Below are 25,338 nucleotides of genomic sequence, written 5' to 3'. Positions count from 1 at the left end.
TCAATTTTATTTATATAAATCACAACAGCAGTCGCCTCAAGGCGCTTTATATTGTACAGTAGATCGCACAATTATAGATACAGAGAAAAACCCAACAATCATATGACCCCCTATGAGCAGCACTTTGGCGACAGTGGGAAGGAAAAACTCCCTTTTAACAGGAAGAAACCTCCGACCAGGCTTCCTGACAGCAAGAAGGTTCTGGGTTCAAATCCAACATCTAAGCTGTTTGCATGCTCTCCCCATGTCTGGGTCCTCTCTGGGTTCTCTGGCTCCCACAGTCCAAAGACGAGCAGTTAGTGGGGTTAGGCTGATTGGTGTATGTGCCCATGAGTATGAGTGTACACGGGTGTTTCTCTGTGTTAGTGACAGTCTGACAGAAGGCTGCATCCCTCAGCCTCATGTGGGCTGTGTAGCCCCTTTACAACTGCAGTGAGAGCTCAGACCTGTTTCTGGTGGGTGGTGGACTCCTCCAGGGCTTCCCCTGATTCCCCTTCTGCCACAGAAGACTGTGGCCTCAGAAACTCATATCTGCTTTTTGCAAATGAAGCGAACCTGTTGGCTTCATCAGCAGGGGCGGATCTAGAAGGGTGGCATGGGGTGGCAAGTGCCACCCTAAAATGATCCCTTGCCACCCCAAGTGCCACCCCAGTTTTGCATATGACGGTGTTGTTTATTAAAATAAGTTTAACAGTTTGAGCGTAGTTACAGTCAGCAGTGAATATAAATGCTAGAACTGGATATATTCCATAGTGTCCCCCCCTCCACATTAACAAATGGTTCAGCCCATAGCAGGACGGCTTTCTTCTTGTTTTCAGCAGCAAGCGATGCTTATGATTGTGCCAGAGCACATTTTGAACAACACCATGGGAATTTCTGATTTTACACAGGTGGGTGGATGTTACACTGTGGAAATGGAAGGAAGGTCAGTGCTATTTTAAATGGTTGTAGAAAATGAAAAAACAGCAGGTGTATTGGCTGCATTTTTAGATAAATAGTTGTATCTGTTTACAAAATGTACAATTTATATTTGCATTTCAAGTTATAAACATTTACCCAACACGTCTGTGGTTTTTTTACAGTAAAAAATACTGCTAGGATTTTAGGTTCTTTGTGTGATTTCAGATCAGTAATAGTTACATTAATAGTAATAGTAATACTAATGCAGTATGTCAGTGAAAAAACAACTAAATTCAGTTGAGCTGAAAAGATACCAAACAAAGCAAGAGGAGGAAAAAATAAAATGAAACAATCTGAGGGTGAAATACAAACGTAAACTCAAAGGAGTCACAAATGTCCGGTTGTATTTCAGACCTCAGAGGGTGAATCCAACAAATCATGAAAAATGAGGTTTACATGTTTGTTCATGACAGTGCAGATTTCTGACATTTTGTGTCATTTAAGCTGCAACAATGTGACTGTTTTCTAACAAAAACAGTGAAACTTAAGTTAGACTTGTGTTTGTAAATGAAGCGCCCCATGTTGTGTAGCTTTCTGGAGTTTATACTTATTGGACTACATATGTATTTAATATACAGGCTGTACAGTACATAACATCAAAACTCACATGTTTCATGTAACTAAAGTGTGTAATCATGTGGGTACAGACAATAATTAAGTTATAGACTATATTTATATGAAAAACGTGCATACTTACTGCATTTGAATCATTTTAACCACATGTAACCACCTGCATATGTGTTTGGGGGAAAAAGGCTTTGATTTTGCCACCCTAAGAAAATTTCTCTAGAGCCGCCCCTGACCATTTCACAGGATTTGCATTTAAAGATGCAACAAGACTAAAATGGTTAGGGTCAGGAGGTCAAAGGTCAGGGCTCCTGTGGGTCTGAGGGCGGCCTCACGCTGGAGAAGGATGAAGGAGTCTGACCTGAGCCAGTGTTTGACATGAACACATCAGCACTGCTGTCAGTGAGCCTAACGACAGCCGTTAGCATCATTTCAGTGTTTCAGTCATAAAAACACTTCCTGTCTCTGTGGTGGTTACAGTGACATCATGCAGTTTGTGCTTTGACCTCCAGAGGGCGACAAATCAGCACAGACAGAGAGCTCCATTCAAACTTTGCTGCCATCAGGAATAATTCTTCAAATATAATCATCAGTGTTTGAGCAGTTATGATATCAGGGACAATCTAGACATGTGTGACAATACTGAACATGTCACATGACACACCTCAAACATCATGTGATCCACTCTCAGTCTGCACTTTCATTCATGACTTCAACAGGTTGAAATGAGCTTTGAAGAAACATTCAGTGAAATAAATCTTTCATGGATTCATGTGAGCAGCAGATGAACTTTGTACCAACAACATCTTCAATAACAGAGTCTGAATGAAGCTCAGGTGTTGATGCTGCTCACTGATTGGACGCTTGCTTTCAGCTCTGCTCTCAGTCTTTACTGCACAGGTGAAGGTAGAAAGTGTGACTGGATCTATAGACTGGAAACAGAGAAACATGCTGAACATTTGAAGCTTTGCAGCAGAAATGTTCATGTTACAAATACAGCAGAGCTGATCTGGGATCAGTGTGTTCACACCTGCAGCTACAACAAGGTTTCATGTCTCCACACGTCAGCATGTGAACTTTACTCTGACTCAGTCTGAGCAGTCAGACGGCATATTTTTAAAGTTAACACATCAGCACACACAGAGCTGAGCCCCTCCCACCTGTGCTGAGTTTCAGGTGGAGCCCCGCCTCCTTCCAGGAAGCAGCTCACCTGTGTGTCCGTGTTTAGTGTCCAGGTGTGGAGTGGAGCTTGTTGTTGGTGTGTGAAGAAACTGTAAGTTTGCTTTGTTTCCTCCTTTAACAGTTTGTCTTTAGGAACTTTACTGTTTGTTCAGCTCGTGTTTGATTTCTTCACACAACAAACTGTGTGTGTTTGTATTTCCGGTCTCTCCATTAAAGTCAGTGTGTAATGTTTCCTGGCTAACATCAGCTGTGTGCAGCTTAGTTCAGCACAAATCTGCCGCTCCATAGTTCACGGTAACGGACTCACAGCTGGACCAACGAGGCCGAGTGTGTCCGCCACTCTGAGCTACGTTCGTGTTTGTGTACTTGTAGTTTGTACTTTGAGTTCACTCAGAGCCCACAGAGGACGCAGCGTACGTGATGACGTCACAGACCTTTACCTCCTTTACTGTCACTGTGATTAATATTTACACAGGAGACACCTGCAGAGCTCTGACGCTAAGCTAGCACACAGCATGCTAACACTAAGCTAACGCTAAGCTAACCTAGAACCCAGAGTGAGGTTAAAGCTGAGTAAACACTGACCCCAGACCAGCACCGTGATTTGATTTTGATTTTATTGATTAGCATTCAAATATCTCAGTGAAAACAGAACAAAAATCTACCATAAAGCAAGTAAGCATGAAACAAGGCTAATCAAAAGGTATTGGCTGAAGCATTTGCTTATTACGCCAACCCTTTTCACAAAATATCTTTTTGCATGCAGCTCCTGTACACAGGGCCTGAAGCAAATAAGAAAACAAAGCAAAAACCAAACAAACAAACAAGAAAAAAAAACTTTCCACCTTAGATAAGTAACTACATCAAAGCAAAAGAATCAAGAGGTTGTTTTTTTTTTTTTTTGCTCTTTTCATTCTTGATTTATATATTTTTCTAATACTCTATTTTTAAACATGTTTTTAAACAAGGAAAATGAACTACACCTTTTTAAATCCCTGTCAGAACTATTCCACAGGTTACCTCCTCTAACAGAAACACATCTCTGCTTTATATTTGTCCTTATCTTGTTTTTTTTAAAGAAATCTCTTCCCCTTAAGTCATATTGACTCTCTCTGACTTTGAACAGCTTCTGAGTACTGGGGCAAAGCAAGTTATTTTGTGCTTTATACATTATCTGTGCCATTTTATATTCAACTAAATCATAAAATTTCAGGGTATTCAGATTAATAAACAAAATGTTAGTTGGTTCTATATAGTTTGATTGGTTTATAATTCTTATAGCTCTTTTTTGTAACTTGAAAATAGGAAGAGTGTTCGTTTTATATGCATTACCCCATATCTCCAGACAGTAAGTCATATATGGAAGCAGCAGAGTATAATAAAGTGTGTATAATGATTTTTTGTTCAGGACATGCTTTGTTTTATAGAGAATAGCAATGGTTTTTGACATTTTTGTTTTCACAATGATAAAGTGAGCTGCTGCTGCTGAACTTGAACAGGTAACAAAGTGATGAGCAGTCAGGCTGCAGGTTTCTACCTGTTCATGTTTCTACAGTAGAATCACTTTGAAGTGTCTTTGTGCTGTTTCATCTTTGATTTGTGTTCATAAACACTCAGAGAAACATCACGTGACCTCATCAGGATCTGTGTTGGTGTGTGGGGCTGTACCTCAGCTTTATGTTGTTACATGCTCATTTGTTCATTTTAACATCAAAGTAATGTTATGAGGAGTAATGAAGTAACGTACTCCATTACTTTTAATCAAAGTGTTCTGTGTAATATGTGTAATAATGACTGTTTTGAGTAATGACCAACACTGATCACAACAAAGAGGAAATGCCTCCAACATGCACAAACATTTGAGCCACAACATGCAGTTAATGTGCACAAATGTCTTTGATATGCTGCTCAGTGATGGTGGTGACTGTCAGAGCAGAGCTACTGAGAATCAATAAGTAATATCAATGATGGGATCAGAATCACTAAATTCTTCTCATCCCTGTCAGTATCATACATGTGCTGTATAATGTGATAAATGTAGAGGTGCTGGCTGTTCTCTCACTCTGCTGTTTAGCTGTAAAGGACGCCTCCCTGCCTTTGTCTCATTCATGACCTTTAATAGTCTCTTCTAACATGCAGAGATCTGTATGATCTGTTTCATAGAGTCTAACCAGCCTGTACAGGTAACAACAACAGTCACTGCATCACTGACACACAAACGTCATCTCTGTCAATAACAACATTCATACATGGAATAAAAACACATCAGTGGATCATTGCTGGAGCTGATGTTTGTGCTCCTGGTGCAAAGGCTCTCAGTTTCCTCCTTGAAATAACATCAGTGGTGGGTCAGCGACATGCTTTCTTTCCCTCTCAGGTTTAAATATCTGGGACTCTCCACCGTTTGGTTTTAGAGCTGAAGAAGCTTCTCAGATGAAACGTCTTCCAGAAACTTAAAGACGTCTCTTTTCTCTCCAAGCTCCTTAGATCACATGACCTGGATGACTGAACCTACAGACACATTGACCTGGTTTCTAGGTAGAGCTGGGCGATAGAACGATAACGATATGTATCGCGATATAACTTTTTCTCGATAGAAAAATTAAACTATTGCGATAGACCTCGCCGCTCTTGTCCTCTTAAAAAAAAAAAAAAAAAAAAAAAAAAGGTCAGCCAATCCAAACTAAGTAGCCGCACGTGTGTTTGTTTGGGAAGCAGCCAGCGGGTAATGGAGGAAATGAGTGTGCCGACTAGAAAAATCAACCGAGCGTGACCGAAGAGAAAACAGATGATGGTTCCAATGCCGGAGAGATTGTCGAACGGAAGAGCCATAGAAGTTCCGTAGTGTGAAGGTATTTCAGCTATTTCAAGTCTGACAAAAAACAGAGTAGCGTGCACTGTAAATGTGTCGAAAGCAAGTCTGGAAATACAATAAACTGGTGCATGCGTCACACTGTGCCACGTTATTGTTTCGGTGAAATGAATTTCTACAATACTGTTAATTCTACTCTCTGCAGTGTTTAAATGCTTACATATACACACAGTTACTGTCCCTCCACACATATGACTCGGTTCTGCTTCTATGCCCCAGCTTTGTTTACTTTTTCCCACCGAGGCTTCTAGACTTCTGATTGGCCAACATTTCGGCACGGTTAGGAATCTAGCTCCACCTGCTGCTTTGGCATGTTCATAGCAGCGTTTTCCTTCATTTGTGCCTTTATGTGTGGACGGGATTATTTTTTAAAACGAAAACGGAAAATCTCCGTTTTCAAAAACACCCGTGTACGAGTGGACGTAGCCTCAGTCTCTGACTGGAAGCGCTAATTCGTCATTCGGCTTTTGTCAGACTAAAGTAACTGTTAAAACTGTTTGAAAAGCTAAGCTATACAACAAGGAGAGATTGAGAATTTCCTTTTAGTTCTCAGTTTATTTGATATTGACAAAAGTTAGTCAGTTTTGTCTGTTCTTCTGTAAAACAAACTAAGATTTATTTTTAGAATTAATATTTTGTTTCTAAGTGGAATTGACAATTTAGGCTGTTTTGTTTGTTCTATTTTGAAACTTAAACGCTTTAGCGGCTGCCTTTTGTGTAGTTTGCAATATTTGCCTTTATTTATCTGAAAAAGTCTCATGTTCCTTAAGTACATCTACCCTGTTGAACTTATTATGGGAAATAAATATTTAAATAAAAACAAGCTGCTGATTATTTCACATTTTACTTGTGAGCAACGGCACATTTAAATCTTACAAATATAGTTATTTGGCTTATATCGTGATAGATATCGTTATCGCCTGAAATGAAAAAAACATATCGTGATATGAAAAAATCTCATATCGCCCAGCTCTACTTTAAAGGTGATCGTTTAGGACTTCAGCAATAATACAGACAGCAATGTAGTTAGCAGTAAAACAGATTTATTGGGAATTAACTTAAAAAACAAACAAACATCTGTCTCCTATTTTCTGTCACACAGGAAAGAAGCATCAATATCTGATGAGAAGACTTATTTATTTCTTTTTGGGGGTTTTTTCAACAGGAGAAGAATATCTAACAAGTTGATTTGTTCACATCTTAATTTTTAAGTGACATGTGCATTTTGAGTTTATACACTCTTTATATAAGGCAACAGTTTCCTTTTGCAGTATTTTTGTGTGGAGTGTTTTTCTATTTCTTAACAAAAAGGGAACAAAGGTGTTTAAGTTCACCTAGGATGATTTGTCTTAACTTTCACATGGTCTTACTGAGGTGATGTGAATTGAAACATGCATTTTTTTTTTGGCGATGAGGGAGGGATGTGCTGGAAAAGTTTGAAAAGGGACCTTGAAAGTGCTTAAGAAGTGCTTGAATTTGACCCTGAAAAAGGCATATGAACCCTGATCATTATCATTAGCCTGTGTAAGTCCTGAGTGTCCTCCAGTTCAGGGACGTGCAGAGGGGGGGGGCTAGAGGGGCTTGAGCACCCGCCCCTTTCCTGATGAGTGCCCAAAGTGCCCTTTTGTTGAGGCAACTTTTAAATTTTTTTTATTTATTTTTTTTATGTGTGTGTGTGCGGAGTCCTGTCTGTGCCCCTCAACAATAATATTTAACTATTAATCACAGTTTTGCTAAATAAAAGGATCTGGCTTGCATCAGTCACATGATCACATTTAACCAATGATCGCCCTTGACGGCAGAACGCGCTGGTTACGAGCCGGGAACGAGCTCACAAAGAGCACGCGCATTTTTAGCGGTCCGGAGCTGTAGGAGAAACACAAGTTAACTCAGAGACACAGACTGATGCCACAAAACCAGTAAGTAGGTGTACAGCGCACACTGTAGTGTGTAGCACACAGGAGTATTAGCTTATTACGTACACGTTGGTAAGCTGTCTTGTTGCTACTGACGAACTGAAACAAACGAGCGTGCTGTGTGTGCAACAGCGCGACAAACATTACCTGTCCTTTTATTAACTGCACAGGTAGTGCTGGTCACAGCTGCTGGCTACCTGTGTAAGGCTGTCATGGGTCTGTAGCTCTGTCACCGTTTTAGGGAACATATTTAGTTTTAAAGTAAGTTTCCGGGCTTTTCCTGCCTTTCTGGAGGGATTATATTTCACTAAAAACGATCTAATATGCATGTCCCCATAATTATGCATTATTATAATTATAATATATTAAAAACACATGCTGTATTTTAAAGAACATACATTAAGAAGCAGATTATATTAGATTTATATTTTAAATAAGACAAAAGTTGGATTTTACAGCAGTAAAATGATTGTATCTCTACAGTTTAAACATGTAATAAGCTTTGCCTCTGCACAGAGTGGATAGTGAAACAAATGGAATCATCATAATGACATTATTTCATATTTATTACTTCCCCCTCCTCTTTGCTTTATTATTGTAGCTCTAGTAATAAATAATAATGTAAGGATTCTGGATCAGCACCGTGATGCCCATAGTATATACAGTATTCTGAAGAAGGTCTGAAATGTCACTGTGTGCATGTGTGTGTTTTATTTAGCTGGATTTAAAAAAATATTACTCATGATATAACATTGTGCAGACATGCCTGGTAAGGACATGAGGAGGAAACAGTAGGAGCTGTGTGAGGCTACTAAAGGCAGGGCTATAACATTTTTCTGTCATCATTTTATTATAGATTAAGTGCTGGAGTTGTTAGGTGTGGATAATTAGATTATAGTTTATTGCAATAGCAAGTTGTGCCTTGTTCTCAGATAGACAGCAAGTGCAGAGTGATATATGAAATGATGGGATGGAAGGAAGAAGAGAAGCAAAGAGTGATTCACAGGCAGAGCCTAAATTATTTCTCACAGTTTTTGTTGCCTTATGGTTCCAAGCGCTGTCACCAATCTTTGCATTTTGTTATTATCTCATGACACTTGTTTAATCAGCTACCATCTCTCCTGCGGACTTTTTAATGTCTACAGTCTCAGATCAACACAGCCCTGCCCTTCCCATATTAGATTCTTGATGAATGTGTGTTGTTGTTATTCAGCCTGGTTCAATGTGCCCCTTTTTAACTTTGAGCACCCGCCCCTTTAAACCTCTCTGCACAGCCCTGCTCCAGTTCAGTGTCTTTGTCAGTCCCACATGTGTCGTTTCTGTTCAGCTGGTCTTCCAGTCAGTCATCCATCTCAGACTCTGTCATTCTGTCATAAACACCAGCCTTCACCACCTGTGAGTCCTGCGTTTGGGTCCTCTCTTCTCCACATCCACACTGCGATGCTGTGACATATACAGTACATAAAATCAAAATTCACGTTTTATGCAACTAAAGTGTTTCATTATGTAGGCTACAGAACATAATTCAGTTATAGACGATATATGAAACATGTATACTTACTGCATTTGAATCATTTAAACCATATGTGATATAAACACCTGCACGTGTGTTTGAAAAAACAAATGCTTTGATTTTGACACCCCAGGAAAATCTTCCTAGATCTGCACGTGTTCAGAGTAAGAGCAGAATAAACAGCAGCAGAAGCTGATTGATGAACAGCTGAATGACATATCAGCTGTAGCTGCAGCATCTGCACAGAGTTTGATTGGCTAACGCTGATTTGTTTGTTTTTTTTAAACAGGACAGCAGAGAGAGAGAGGAGATGGAGAGTGCAGCAGAGACAGTGAAGAAGAGGTGAGCATCTGACAGAGCAGAGCCAGTTTAAAGGAGCCTCACAAGCTCACACATGACAGCTTCATCAACATGGAGCTCTGAGTGTTTATTAAAGGATCATTGGATGCTCTGACACAGCTGACTGCAGCCTTTAGCTGTGAGCACACAGTGTCTCACATTTACATTCACTTCCCTGTCAAACTCAGTAACTTTAAACAGCTGCTGTTATCAGGTGAAGATAGCAAAGCTTTCAGGGCTGAGCCCCAGTGTTTCAGGATAATGGCCCCAGAGACCACAGTCACATATGTGGGGAAGGATTTTAAGTTTAAAACTTCCTGTAAGCACTAACAGCAGAGACGCACAAAGTCGCAGACAGGGAACAAAGTATTTTAGGTTTGTATTGTCAGATTATTTAATCATTATACTGAACAAATATGTGAAAAAGTAAAAACCTCTATTATGATGAGGTTATCACTACATTCACATGTCGTCGATGTGTTCTTTCACACAGATCAGTTTCAGTGTGTGTGGCCCGTACACTAAACCATGACACAAATTCATATGATGTGACACCCAGACTGTGTTCACTGTTTCTTTTGGTAAAATCATCTTCTCGTGTTTTTATAGAAAGATGATGGAAGAACCTAAAGAACAGCCAGCCAAAGCAGCTCCATCAGCAGGTAGGAGATCAGTGCTTTGTATGATGAGACGTATGGATGTATAGACTTCAGGCAGATTCTTTTTTTGTAACTGTGACAAGTACATGAAATTCACGAGTTGTAACCTGTCCTAATCTTTGCCTTAATCTTTCTGTGGGACATTAATATAACATGAGAACTTCCAGTCTAAGGAGTTTGGCAGAGAAACAACTGGACTTTTTTGTACTTTGAACCCACATATGAGGTTAAAACGATGCCACCTTAAAATGAAACTGAAGAAATATTGAAACTGAAACAAATGTATTGAAAGTGAAATGATAGTGAAAAAACATAAATATAGAAATTTAAAGAAAAACTCACTGTTCATGTGGTTTTCACACTTACATCGTTTTTTTCCACGTACAGTTATTTTTTCAGCTTCAATTAGTTGGCACTGCTTCGGCATCTGAGGGTGCGCTTGAGGGGCGGGGCTTCAGAGCCACATATATGAGCCACATATGTTTGCGCACATTATATTGCTGACCAGTGACTGTAGAAATCATGGACGACCTAATATCTGCAGCAGCCGCAGTCATGAAGAAACTTGCGTATCTCTGAACGGCACATAGAGCGGGGACGCTGAGAGGAGGTCCAGCGTTTACCGACTGTTTCAAACTGACAGACTCAGGTGTTCTTCAGTGTCTGCCTGACAGAAGGACCTGAGAGCCGCCACAATATTTTTGGTAAGTGAAAGGTGTTTGTAAGCTAATCTGTAGCTAACATCCTTAGCTAGCTAGCTAAGATGGGCACTCGGCTATCGGCAAAACTTGTTTTGTAAAGTTTGTTTAGCTAACCCGTGCAGGTGAACGAAATGAGCAGAAACGCACCGGGCTGCTCAGTCAGTAACTAACCACAGTTACTGTACTTTTATTATGAGTATTACACTGTAAGAGCAACAGGCTGCACTCTGCTGCAGCTCCTGTGCAGAGCTGATTATTCAATATGTGCAAACAGCAGCATGTTTTCACTCTTTTGCCACATCTGTAAGGATATTAACACATATTTTAAAAAAGGCTTGCACTTCAGTAACCCCTCATTAATCATTAATTACAGATTAAATAGCAAAGCCTAATATTTATGTACTCAAACCAAATACTTCTGCTTGGCAGCTTAAGTTAAAATGTGTGTTTCATTTTTCCTCGGATTACATTTTTAGCACTGACTCTGTGTATTGTTTTTACTAAGTTTGTTTCAAATATTCAGGTTAAATAAAACAGTCTGAATCATTCTTATTGAGGTAAGTTCACAAAGTTACACGTGCAGTACAGCTTACATCCTTTGAGAGGGAAAAAAGCATTAATATTTGTTATGATACCTCTGTATGTTGGTGACCACGGTGCAGCAGCAGACTGAACCAGGACTGAAACCTGCTCCGTCTGCTCATGTATGCAGATTCACATTCACAAAGCACCAACAACTCAAAGGTTAACATTATATTGGAAAATCTGTTGGTATATACGGCTTTAAGAAATAAACAGCTCGTATGTGAGCAGAGCTGAAGAACTAAAGAAATGTAAGAGAAGAACTTCAGATCCTGGGTGTGTGAGGACAGAAGGATCAGCTCTATTTCAGATTTGAGATAAACTTTATATTTCAGTTTGTGATGGTTCTGTTCTCTTTGTGATTACAGGAGCTGCCCTCAGATTCAGACCTCAGCACCACCCAGTGACAGCAGACAGATCATCCAACATGTTCACATGTTAACTGCAGAATGAACTGATGCAAACAGTACAAAGGTTAAAGCACCACATGTGCTGTAGTGAAAGCTGCAGCTGTTTTATGGATAAAAACAAAGTCAAAAGGATTAATCACCCCTGTATCATATGAATGTTGGGTTTTTCTCTGTATCTATTATTGTACGTTCTACTGTACAATATAAAGCACCTTCAGGTGACTGTTGTTGTGATTTGGCGCTATATAAATAAAATTGAATTAAATTGAAATGTAACTGTGTCACTATATATCAGCATTAACAGGACCTCAGCTTGGTGTTTCACAAAGCTGCTGATCTCAGACCTGCACAGCTTCCGTTTTAAACACTGAATGTACTCAGCTGCATGAAGAGCACGTTTGAGTTTCTCTGACACAATTAAATAAAAACTGATGAAGGTCAAAGGTCGTCACTTGTATGTCGAACTACAGACTTGTCATCTGGAATTCTTTCACAGTTTTTTATTTTTGCCAATAGTGTGTTATTTACCATAAAGTGATTCAGAGTCATTTATACCAGAGTAACCAGAGAGGATCATATATTTTTAAATATATAACTATCCACAGGACTGAATATAATATCTCTAAGTAAAAGTCCAGAGACTCTGAGGATTATCCAAGTATTTATAACATTACACAAAGCAAAGTTCTCCATCACACAACGCTCAAAAAGAGATTTCTACGCCGAGTATGCATCATTCTCGGACTCCTCTCATACTGCCAATAAACTCTTCCAGCTCCTCCTCCCCTCCAGGAGGCGCTACAGGAGCCTTCAGACTAAAACCAGCAGGTTTAGGAACAGCTTCTTCCCCACAGCTGTCACCCTACTGAACTCAGTCCCCGCTGAGCCTTTCCATCCACACTCACCTAACCCTTCTACACTCCTCCTCCCAGTGACCATGATCCTTTCATTATCAACATTCACCACGTTGGTTACTGCTGTAGTTTTAGGACACTGACATGGTGTAGTCTCTGTTATAGTGCCTACACTGTTATAGTCTGTTCAGAGAGCTACGCTTCCACTACTGTAGATATTTTCATAGCACTCTGTAGATCTGTTTACCTCACAGTGCTTCATCTTTATATATGTATATTTGTTCATAGTATACCTGTATACTTGCCCGTCTGCAGAGGTGGGTAGTAACGAGTTACATTTACTCCGTTATATTTACTTGAGTAAGTTTTTGGAAAAAAAATTTACTTTTAAAGTACCCTTTTTGCACGATACTTTTTACTTTTACTTGAGTACATTTGTGAAGAAGAAACGGTACTTTTACTCTGCTACATTTCCAAAATTTGACTCGTTACTTTTTAAAAAATAATTAGTTTAACACATTAGATAACATGCCGCCAGTGGAGTTTCCGGTAACTTTTTTACCAATCAGATGTGGCCATGCAGTCACATGTCCAGCTTGAAACTGTGGCGGGCCCAAGCGTTTCAAAGTAGCGGACACACGGAAAGAAGACACACATGAAAACATGGCAAAGCCAGTTGTCTACGCTAGAGCTGAAGAGGATGAACAGCATTTTCCTCACATACAAAGAATGTTTCGCTTAAAGGCAAGGCAAGGCAAATTTATTTGTATAGCACAATTCAACAACAAGGTGATTCAAAGTGCTTTACAGAGACATTAGAAACAAAAACAAATAAAAAGCATGATTTAAAATTGATTAAAACAAGCAAACAAACAAACAAACAAAACAGTATATAAAATCAAAACAGATAAAATCAGAACAGTAGATAAAATCAGTAGTTAAATGTAAGTTTTGAAATTTAAGCTTAAAGTGTGGATTTGGTGCTTTATTCAAATGCAGCTGAGAACAGGTGAGTCTTCAACCTGGATTTAAATAAACTGAGTGTTTCAGCTGATCTGAGGCTTTCTGGGAGTTTGTTCCAGATATAAGGAGCATAAAAGCTGAATGCAGCTTCTCCGTGTCTGGTTCTGACTCTGGGAACTGATAAAAGACCGGATCCAGATGACCTGAGGGATCTGGAAGGTTCATACTGAGTCAGGAGGTCACTGATGTATTTTGGTCCTAAACCATTCAGAGCTTTATAGACCAGCATCAGAACTTTAAAGTCTATCCTCTGACGGACAGGCAGCCAGTGTAAAGACCTCAGAGCTGGACTGATGTGGTCCACTTTTTTGGTCTTAGTGAGGACTCGAGCAGCAGAGTTCTGAATGAGCTGTAGTTGTCTGACTGATTTTTTTAGGTAGACCTGTAAAGATGCTGTTACAGTAATCAAGCCTACTAAAGATGAATGCATGGACTAGTTTTTCCAGGTCCTGTTGAGACATCAGATCTTTTATCCTTGAAATATTCTTGAGGTGATAGTAAGCTGACTTTGTTATTGTCTTAATGTGTTTTTTTAAGTTTAGGTCTGCATCCATCACTACACCCAAATTTCTCGCCTGGTTTGTGGTTTTTAGATGTATAGATTGAAGTTCTCTGGTGACCTGTAATCGTTTTTCTTTGGCGCCAAAGACTATTACCTCAGTTTTGTTTTTGTTTAGCTGGAGAAAATTGTACGGGGCCTCGGTCTCCTGGTGACATTGTGATATATATTTGTGTGTCATCTGCATAGCTATGATAGTTTATTTTGTTGTTCTTTATAATCTGTGCCAGTGGGAGCATGTAAATGTTAAACAGAAAGGGTCCCAAGATGGAACCTTGGGGAACTCCACATGTGATACTTGTCTGCGCAGATGTGAAGTTACCTATTGATACAAAGTATTTCCTGTTTTCTAAGTATGTTTTGAACCAGTTTAGTACAGTTCCTGAAAGACCTGCCCAGTTCTCCAGTCGTTTGAGTAATATGTTGTGGTCAACTGTATCAAATGCTGCACTGAGATCCAGTAAAACTAAAACTGACATTTTTCCACTGTCTGTATTCAGACATATGTCATTAAACACTTTGGTCAGAGCGGTTTCAGTGCTGTGGTTCTGTCTAAAACCTGACTGGAAGGCATCGTAGTAGTTATTCTGTTTTAAGAAGTAACTGAGCTGTTGAGAAACTTCTTTTTCAATGATCTTACTTAAAAATGAGAGATTTGAGATCGGCCTGTAGTTGTTCATTTGTGTCTTGTCAAGATTGTCCTTTTTCTGTATAGGTTTGATTACAGCAGTTTTTAGTGATTCTGGAAACACACCTGATAATAAAGAAAAGTTGACGATCTGTAACAGGTCTGACTCTAAAGTCTTTGAGACCTTTTTGAAAAAACTTGTTGGCAGGACATCTAAACAGCAGGAGGAGGAGTTCAGTTGACCTAAGATGTCCTCCAGGTCTTTGCTGTTAATAGGTTGAAACTGTTTCATGGTGTTTAAACAGTTTTTTGGTGGACACAGTACATATCCTGGATCTGCTGTTGATGTACCAATTGCTTGTCTAATTTTTTGGATTTTTTCTGTGAAGAATTTGGCAAAGTCATTGCAGGCCATGGTCGAATGAAGTTCAGCTGCCACTGACACAGGAGGGTTCGTTAGCCTGTCAACTGTAGAAAATAAGACCCGAGCATTATGGCTGTTTTTAGTGATGATGTCAGAGAAGTAGGACCTTCTTGCACTCCTCAGTTGTAAATTATAATTGTGAAGTTTCTCTTTATAGATGTCATAATGAACCTGGAGGTTTGTTTTTCTCCATCTGCGCTCAGCTTTCCTACACTCTCTTTTTTCATTTTTCACCAGTGTGGAGTTTCTCCATGGAGACTTCTTCCTTCCAGAGATAACCTTCACCTTAATGGGAGCAATAGTGTCCATTACATTTAACATGTTAGCATTGAAGCTATTGACGAGCTCATTGACTGACCCTCTGGACAGGTCAGGTGTTAATGGGAAGACCTGGTAAAAAATTGCACTACTGTGTTCAGTTATACACCGTTTTGTGATCACTGTTGTTGATATATTTATGTGGGCTGAGATTTTACTTTCAAAGAAAACACAGTAATGATCAGACAGGCCCACATCAGACACAGTAACCTTTGAAATGCTCAGGCCTTTGGAGATCAGTAGGTCAAGAGTGTGTCCTCTATTATGTGTGGCCTCTGTTACATGCTGAGTCAGCCCAAAGTTGCCCAGAGTGTTACTCAGGTCTTTAGTCCCTTTGTCCTGAGGGTTGTCCACATGAATGTTAAAATCCCCAGCAATAATTACACAGTCAAAATCAACACAGATCACAGACAGCAGTTCACTGAGGTCATTAAAAAAGTCTGTGCAGTATTTGGGAGGCCTGTAAACATTAAGAAACACAACTTTGGATGGGGCCTTCAGCTGTAAAGCCACATATTCAAAAGACTGAAAACTTCCAGGAGATAGCTGCTTACATTGAAATGATTCATTAAATAAGACAGCGACCCCTCCTCCTCTCCTGCTCGCCCTGGCCTCACTGATAAAACTGTAGTTAGGAGGGGTCGTCTCGATGAGAACAGCTCCACTGTTACTTTGGTCCAACCAAGTTTCAGTTAAAAACATAAAATCAAGGCTGTGCTCAGTGATTAAATCATTAATTAAAAATGTTTTCCCAGCTAAAGATCTAATGTTTAATAAAGCCAACTTAAGTGTTTTAGAGGTATTACTTGTCCCCTCGTGTTTGGGAGCAGTCTGTGGCACACAAGGTATGTTTACTATGTTTAAAGATCTTTTAGAGTGCAGCTCTCTGTGTTTTGACCAGGCCACATGTCTCCTGTCACCTAAAAGTACAGAGATTTTAAAACCTTCTAGTAAACAGGGTCCCAGCTTCTCCTGGGAAAAGTCACCACTGCCATAATCCTCGCAGCCCGGACCCTAAACACATCAGACTGTGGAGACAGAGCGTAAAGGTGGTAAGGAGGAACTAAGGGGGGCGAGGCTGGGCAATGTGACTTCGATTGCTCTGAGGAGGGCGGGGCTCGATGGCGAACCTTTGGCCGCTCTGGTGGGGGGTTTATGGGGGACAAAAAGGGATTGGGCCGGGGGGTAGATCTGAGCCCAGCATTGACTTGCTCCATCATCTCCTCAGTGAATTTCAGGTGTGGGGAGGAGGGAGAAAGGGAGGGGGAGGAGGGTGATGGCCTGTCAGGGGTTTGGGGGACTGGGGAAGGTCGTGGTCCCTGGTCCTGGTCGTTGGTGTTGTTGAGAGAGTTGGAGGCAAATAGGGACCCCTCTTCTTGCCTCAGATGTCTCTCCTTTCTGAGGCTCTTCCCGGGTGGGGGCAGATGGAGCTCCTCCTCAAGGTTTCTGCTGGGCTTTGTCTGTTCTTGGAGTACTGTTTGTTCCTCTTTATGAGATAACTCCTCGTTTATCTCAGCCTTGGCACCAAGCACATATGGATGACGTATGGAATAAAACAAGTTGGAGGTGAACAGTTTCACCCCTGACTTGTTAAAATTAAATCCATTTGCTTTAAACAGATGCCTGCGTTCCCAAAAAATATTAAAGTTGTTGATAAAATGCACCGAGTGGTCAGTACATGCTGATATAAGCCATTTATTCAGTGTAAACAACCTGCTGAATCTCTCGTCTCCTCCTCTGACCGGCGGTACAGGCCCACTGATGAATACAGCTGCATTCAGAGAGTTTACAGTATTTAATAATCCAATAAAGTCCCGTTTCAGAACCTCCGACTGTTGTTTGGACACATCGTTTGACCCTGTATGCAGGACAATGTTTGTCACAGTTGGATATTCATCTGCAATTTGAAGAATTCTCTCCTTCAGGTTGTTGACCATATCCTTAGGAAAGCAGAGGACTTTAGTGTTCTTACCGCACATCATTTGTACATCCTTTACGGCAGAGTCACCCACAATCAGAGTTTCAGGCCTAGCCTTTAGCTTTCCCTGTGGTCTTTCACTTTTCAACAGATTTTCAGACCTTATTTCGCTGCTTTTAGATGGATGGTTGTCCGATATAGATCCAGGGTCCTTTGATAGTGGAGCAAATCTGTTGTGCAGTTTCACATTCAGTTGTTTTGGAGGTTTGTTGTTAACCTTCCTATTCACTGTTGTCCAGTCCTGTTTCCTCTCGTATACAGGGGTAGAAGAGCTTCTCTGTCTCGTAGGAAGTGAAGGCCAGTCGGTTTCAGAGATTTCAGCTTGCTGTGCTCTGCCCGTGATACGTCCTCCGCCTTCCAGGAGACATGATTTATGTCTTGGTTTTGCACCAAGACAGTCCAAGGGGGGATTATCACTTGAGGATTTATAATAATGCACAGAGTCTACTTTCTTGGTCATGTTATCTGTGCTCCTTAGCTGTGTACTAGCTTGCTCATCGCCATTGTTTTGAATCAAAGGCAAGGTTGTTTCATTTCCACACAGTCCATTTACCTCCACGTTTACTTCTAAGCGATGAATTTTTGTCTCCAGTACTGCAATCTTCTGCAGGAGGCTGTGGTAGTCATCTGTGGATAGGGAAGGCATCTTGTTGCTAGTTAGCCTAGCGGTTAGCACCTTTCCAGGCTATTGGGGCTGTTCGGTGCTCAGACACTGTAATCAGGCTTCAGCTGTGTCTAGGCCACAGACACACGGAGCGCTGAGGATAAGGTAACTATAAAAATGTTGCTGTTTCTGTTAAGAACACTTTAGTCCTAATGATCTATAAGTGTCTAGAAGCTATCGCAGGTAAGCTCATACGGAAAAAAGGGAAAAAATCAGCATAAAAATCAATAAAAGAAGAAAAGCATTTAAGGAGCAAACAGATGACGCGTCCACACTCGCAAAAGATACCATTGGGTAAAAGCAGCACAAAAGAGCAGCTATGTCTTCAGTGAGAGCCAAAACAAACCAACTTTTCAGCGTGAAACAACTCAGTTCATGTAACCTGAGGAAACTGTAAGTTTTCTCTAAATATCTTTTAGCTGTGGTTAGCTGGATGTCAGTCTTATGTTACAGACGCTGTGTCGAGCTTGAGCTGCGAGTCATATTTTCGGCGCTACATTGTAGTGAGATAAGTTTGTGGGTATTTTGTGCAGCTTCAGCTGTCCTTTTAACTGCTCGCTGGTTAGCTAGCGTGAGCTATAAGCTAACAGCTAGCATGGTTAATGACGCTAGAGTTCCACGCACATGCAAACAGCTCGTCTCTACTGCTTTAACTGTTAAAACAGAAGACAATACTGCAGCTGACAGGGTTTATTATGTGAAACAGCAGCTTGTTTAGTTTAAACAGTCTGCATTAAGCTGGGCAAACACTGTGCGATTTTTTTTTTCAGTCGCGTTATTCAGCTCCTGCTCAAACTGTACAATTAAATCGCAGAGGTTAGAAGTTCATAGGTCACGATGCAGGGTCTCACACTATATGGCCTGATGCTCTGATGCGACCCGAGTGCTCAAACTGTGCCTTCATAACATGAAGCTTATCATACAAAATCTGTCCCTCGCTCTCCCTCTCTCTGTCTTACAGACACACACACCATCAACTTTGCTAAATTACTAATGAAAAACATTGACCAGGCAGCTGTGATTGAGTAGCAATGTCCATCCAACTCTTTTCATGGTTGTTGTAGTCATAATAATTTTGTGAGGCCACATTGAAAAGTGTTGGATACAGAAGCGTAGTACGGAAGCGTAGAGCCGCCACCCAGGCAAAAGAAAAATAGAGCTATGTCACATTATAACGTGAAAAGTTTATTATTATAGTATACTATTGTTCTAACAATATTAGATATAGTTCTAACAATATACTTTTCATGTTTGTACAATATACTATCATTTAGGTACAATATACCTATTACAATATACATAATTCTCACGTTCGTACTTGCACTCGTTCTTATTTTAAACTTAATCTGGAATGCAGGATATGAATGACAAGATTTTGTTTTTCATATTTTTAATTATTTTTCAGTTTCAATTTTTTCTTCGGTTTCATTTTAAGCTGGCATCATTTTAACCCTACACACCCTAAAATTTAGTATTTGTTGATGAGATGTTGAAGTGTTAATTGAACAAAGTTAGAATACAGTGGAACCCCGACTTACGAAATTAATCCGTTCCCGAGGGTCTTTCGTAAGTCGAAAATTTTCTTAAGTCGAAACAGCCATTGCACCTTTTGAGTGAGGTGATGCTGAACGATAGGCTAATTGCTAACTAGAACAACAATATGTCGTTCAAGTGGAACAGCGAAGCACGAGTACGGAAGCCAAGGGGTTGTCACATGATTCGGAAGGCCTTGTGGGCATTGTAGGCTCAGCCAATCAGAGCCAGCGGATTTCGTTACACCGGCATTTTGCCGTACCATGGGCAGAAATATTGCCGTTCATTGCCTTCGTAACTTGAATTTTTTGTTAAATGGGGTATTCGTAAGTCGGGGTTCCACTGTATTTTTCACATGATTTCGACTGAGAAGCATGTTTATGTCTCTTTCTTCTTCCTGTAGAGGAGGAGCTTGCCAGGGTACGGTCAGCCTTTGTCTGGAGGGTAACAATAGAAATCCTTAAACTGCTCCTTGAGGCCCTTGTAAGTGATGGTATCTTAAATAAGTTGGAGGAAGAATCGATACTGGAGGGGAACCCACTCAGAGCAGATAAGGCACGCAGCTTGATCGACACAGTGAGGAAAAAAGGAGACAAAGCATGCAAGATAACAATCAAGCATCTTCAGATCAAAGATCCTTCTCTTTTCTCTCAGCTGCGTTTGAACTCTGATCCATCTGCTCAACAAGGTGAGGTCATGCATCAGATACCATGAATAAAAATGGTCACCTTGCAGTTTGTTGAGATGTGAAAGTGAAACCTCAGAATTCATTGTAAGAAAAAGGAGAGGGCAAGAACGTCATTCTACGACGAATGTTTGGATTTGTTACATGCCTGCAAATGTATTTTCTAAACTACATGGAGGAATTTTGATGATCGTCATAAACGTGTGAAACTACTTAGATCGAATGTGAGCTGTATTTAATTAAACACAAGTGTTCTTTACTTTTAAAAACCATGCAAACTGATTGCCTTAAAAAAGAAAAGTCAGAGTGTTTCTCTAACAAGAGGACACTCTTTAAGCATCGGTCATTTGACTTAAATGTTTAATGAAATAAATGCCACATTTACATATAATAAAGCAAATTGTGGCCAGAAAGGGTTTACATTATCTTTTGCCATTGTAAATTACGAGAAGAATTAAATGTGAATTACTGAATCTCTCTCAGATGCTTCTTTAAATAACATAGCAGTGGGGAACGTTATGACACTTCAATGTTGTTATTTTTGGTTACAAAGTTTGGAGAAGAGGCACAGAAAGCATAAACCTGTTTAGCCTGCACATGTTGGCATCAGGTACATATGAAAAGCTGCAAAGCAATGCAGATGTGGAGGTTCAAAACATTTAACGTGGCTTTTTTCAGGAAATACATTTAGGAATTCCTGAAGCCCCTTTTTGATTTCTGGTAGAATGAGTATATTAAAAACTTGATAGGTTAAATAAAGGCCAAAGTACATCACATAGCTCCTTCAGACCAGATTTGTATTTTTCCTTCTTTTTTTCCTTTTTTTGATTCAGATGCTCTTCAGAAGTGTCAGCCTAAACTCAAGTCTCTCTTAAAGAAGAAGTTCCAGTGTGTGTTTGAGGGCATCGCTAAAGCAGGAAACTCAACCCCCCTGAATCAGATCTACACAGAGCTCTACATCACAGAGGGAGGGACTGCAGAGGTCAATGATGAACATGAGGTCAGACAGATTGAAACAGCATCCAGGAAACCACACAGACCTGAAACAACAATCAGACATGAAGACATCTTTAAAGACTCACCCAAAAGACAGGACCTGATCAGAACAGTGCTGACAAAGGGAGTGGCTGGCATTGGGAAAACGGTCTTAACACAGAAATACAGCCTGGACTGGGCTGAAGACAAAGCCAACCAGGACATCCAGTTCATATTTCCATTCACTTTCAGAGAGCTGAATGTGCTGAAAGAGGAAAAGTTCAGCTTGGTGGGACTTGTTCATCACTTCTTTACTGAAACCAAAGAAGCAGGAATCTGCAGCTTTGAAGACTTCCAGGTTGTGTTCATCTTTGATGGTCTGGATGAGTGTCGAGGTCCTCTGGACTTCAACAACACTAAGAGTGTGACTGATATTACGATGCCCACCACAGTTGATGTACTTCTCACAAGCCTGATCAGGGGGACGCTTCTTCCCTATGCTCACGTCTGGATAACCACACGACCTGCAGCAGCAGACCAGATCCCCCCTGAGTATGTTCACAGGGTGACAGAGGTCAGGGGGTTCACTGACCCACAGAAGGAGGAGTACTTCAGGAACCGATTCAGAGATGAGGAGCAGGCCAGCAGGATCATCTCCCACATCAAGAAAGCTCGAAGCCTCCACATCATGTGCCACATCCCAGTCTTCTGCTGGATCACTGCTACAGTTCTGGAGGATGTGCTGGAAACCAGAGAGGGAGGACAGCTGCCCAACACCCTGACTGAGATGTACATCCACTTCCTGGTGGTTCAGGCCAAAGTGAAGAAGGTCAAGTATAATAGAGGACATGCAACAGATCCACACTGGAGTCCAGAGAGCAGGAAGATGATTGAGTCTCTGGGAAAACTGGCTTTTGATCAGCTGCAGAAAGGAAACCTGATCTTCTATGAATCAGACCTGCCAGAGTGTGGCATCGATATCAGAGCAGCCTCAGTGTACTCAGGAGTGTTCACACAGATCTTTAAAGAGGAGAGAGGACTGTACCAGGACAAGGTGTTCTGCTTCATCCATCTGAGTGTTCAGGAGTTTCTGGCTGCTCTTCATGTCCATCTGACCTTCATCAACTCTGGACTCAATCTGCTGGAACAACAACAAACAACCTCCTGGTGGTTTAAACCATCTCTCCACCAGAGTGCTGTGAACAAGGCCTTAGAGAGTCCAAATGGACACCTGGACTTGTTCCTCCGCTTCCTCCTGGGTCTTTCATTGCAGACCAATCAGAGTCTCCTACGAGGTCTGCTGACACAAACAGGAAGAAGTTCACAGACCAATCAGGAAACAGTCCACTACATCAAGGAGAAGCTCAGTGAGGATCTGTCTGCAGAGAAAAGCATCAATCTGTTCCACTGTCTGAATGAACTGAATGATCGTTCTCTAGTGGAGGAGATCCAACAGTCCCTGAGATCAGGAAGTCTCTCCACAGATGAACTGTCTCCTGCTCAGTGGTCAGCTCTGGTCTTCATCTTACTGTCATCAGAAGAAGATCTGGATGAGTTTGACCTGAAGAAATACTCTGCTTCAGAGGAGGCTCTTCTGAGGCTGTTGCCAGTGGTTAAAGCCTCCAACAAAGCTCTGTAAGTAAACATGAACTCATCGCTTCATTCTTAAAATCATGGGAAATAAATCAGAGGTGCTCAGTTCAAAGAACACTACCACTTTAGAAAAATTAAAAAATAGTCACTAAAATAGTCATGATACTTTAAATATTTCTCTCCAGCAGGACATGTCAGCATTTCTGAAATATTTTTGTCTTCAACTCGAATCAAAGCACAATCCAGATCCAGCCTATAAGAACATGAGCTCTGATCCTTCAGCCCCTCTGACAGGTTTATTATCCTCAAGTTGTTCACTTGTCTCCAACAACCAGGAGTCTAGCTCTGTTTTTTAAAGCAAATACTTGAGCTTCCAGACTGCACCTACATCGTTTTCAGATGTTCTTATTTTAAGGTCTGGTTTGTGTCTCATCTTTATTGCAATCCCCCATGTCTCTCTGTTTTTCAAATATAAATCTGTTACCTCGGTGTGGCCAGAACAACATGGTGAACCCAAAATACAGACAAAGGTGAAGGAACTGAATATTACTAGACGTCAAGGCTTTATTTACACACAGGAACTTGACACTTGGAATTTTTTAACATGAACTGTGAACTATGGTGGAAGTCAAGCACTTGAAGCTGTGAGCATGAAGTGGGCTCTATGGTAGGTTTCCGGAAATGGGTCTTGGTTGATGGTAATCTGAGTCACTGTAACAGAGGTAGAGCAGCATCAGAAAGATCACTGGTGGAGGTTACAGTAAGTGAACGAGGTTATCTTCAATGTCTTATTTGGGGTTTCTGTAGCTCACTACTGATCAGAAGGTTGGTGGTTCGATCCCTGGCTCCTCCAGTCTGCATGTCAAGTATCCTTGGGCAAGATACTAACCCCAACTTGCTCTCCGATGCATCCATCAGAGTATGAATGTGCGTGAATGTACTTAGAAAGCACTAAGTTCAGATAAAGTGTTTGTGAGAATGGGTGTGATTGGGTGGATGTGGCATGTTGTATAGAGCGCTTTGAGTACTCCGGGAGAGTAGAAAAACGCTATATAAGAATCAGTCCATTTACCATTTACTTGTCAGCAGTCGGAAAGCAACTTGGGGAAGGCAGGTGGTGAGGTCTGGGTGAGTACTTGTTAGCTTTGAATCCAGGCAAAGTGGTCCAGTAAGTCTAAGAGACGAAAGGCATTAATGTGGCTGTGAGTGAATCAAGAAGACCAGCATCCAGGAAAACGTGACTGAACTGCAAGGGTGAGTAGATGATCCGAGGATTAGGAGGTTAGCAGAGTTATTGGGAGTGCTGATGTTATATTCAGCCTAGTAGATTACTGTCAGGTGTGGACAATGGACAGGCTGACCAGGCTTCACCCAAAGGCAGAAACCAGAGTCTAGTGGGAAACCACCGCCGCTCACACAGACCATGACAGCAGCATGACCCCCCCCAAAGCATTCTCTTTCACTTGGCATCATTTACCTCTCCCTTCTCCAATTTCTGATGTGTCCACCTTTGCAATGATAACTGTGATCAGGGTGAACCAAAAAGGTGCCGTGGTGAACAGATACTTAAGTTTGGTGAATGCAGTTTCAGCTTTGGGGGACCAGATGCATGCTGAGACTTGAGTGGTGCAGCTACCTGACTATAGTTGAAAATGAACAGTCTATAAAAATTTGCTATTCCCAAAACCCATTGGAGATGCTTCTTGAATCTACAATGGGTACAAGGGGTAGGCCACTCTGTTAAAGCTTTCACATTTGCCAGATCCGTCTTCACCTGCCCCCATGCCAAAATGTAACTGAAAAAAGTTATTGATGAGGAATGGAATTCACACTTTTTTGCTTTGACATAAGGTTTATTCTCCAGCAAACGTTGGAAAAATAGCATGGACATGAGACTGATGTTCCTCGCAGGTTTTGGGAAAAATGAGTATATCATCCAGATACACCAATACGAACCTGTCAAGGAATTCCCGGAGGACATCGTTAACTAATCTTGAAACATTGCGGGAGCATTAGTTAACCCAGGCGGCATGACCAAATACTCGTAGTCCCCCAATGGCATGTTTAAAACGGTCTTCCACTTGTCTCCCTGATTGATCTGGAAAAAGTGGTAAGCGTTGCGGATGTGGGGTTTTGTAAACCCAGTGGCACTGTGAAATGGCCTGAAAGCAGAGCTAATGAGGTAATAGGTACTTATTCTTGATGGTAATATCACTGAGGCCCCTGAAGTAAATGCATGGCCAGAGAGAGCCATCCTTTTTCCCCACAAAAAAGAAGTTCCAACTTGAGATGACAATCGTTGGATTATGCCTGCACCGAGGGATTCCTTAATGTACTTTTCCATAGCCGCACACTCAGGTCTAGACAGGTTATAGAGCCAGCTAGAAGGCCGGGTGGAGCCAG

General features: G+C 41.0%; 1 protein-coding gene across 3 annotated transcripts in view; it reads left to right on the top strand.

Annotated features, from left to right (window-relative positions):
* Positions 1–25,338, top strand: part of LOC145419379 (protein NLRC3-like) — a 234,404-nt gene that overhangs the window by 182,224 nt on the left and 26,842 nt on the right. Inside the window, exons 1-5 of one of the 3 annotated variants that reach the window (XM_080296968.1) lie at positions 1,478–2,800; positions 9,300–9,352; positions 9,959–10,011; positions 20,086–20,370; positions 21,201–22,977. In XM_080296968.1, coding sequence (XP_080153094.1) covers positions 9,321–9,352; positions 9,959–10,011; positions 20,086–20,370; positions 21,201–22,977 — 2,147 coding nt within the window. In that variant the 5' untranslated portion in view covers positions 1,478–2,800; positions 9,300–9,320. Of the gene's footprint in view, positions 1–1,477; positions 2,801–9,299; positions 9,353–9,958; positions 10,012–20,085; positions 20,371–21,200; positions 22,978–25,338 lie in introns of those variants that run through there. The other 2 variants (XM_080296970.1, XM_080296972.1) reach the window with 2 other exon arrangements.

This window comes from Astatotilapia calliptera, chromosome 3 (genome assembly GCF_964374335.1).
Source record: "Astatotilapia calliptera chromosome 3, fAstCal68.1, whole genome shotgun sequence".
NCBI classification, from domain to species: Eukaryota; Metazoa; Chordata; class Actinopteri; order Cichliformes; family Cichlidae; genus Astatotilapia; species Astatotilapia calliptera.
This window is presented reverse-complemented; position numbering and strand designations above follow the sequence as displayed.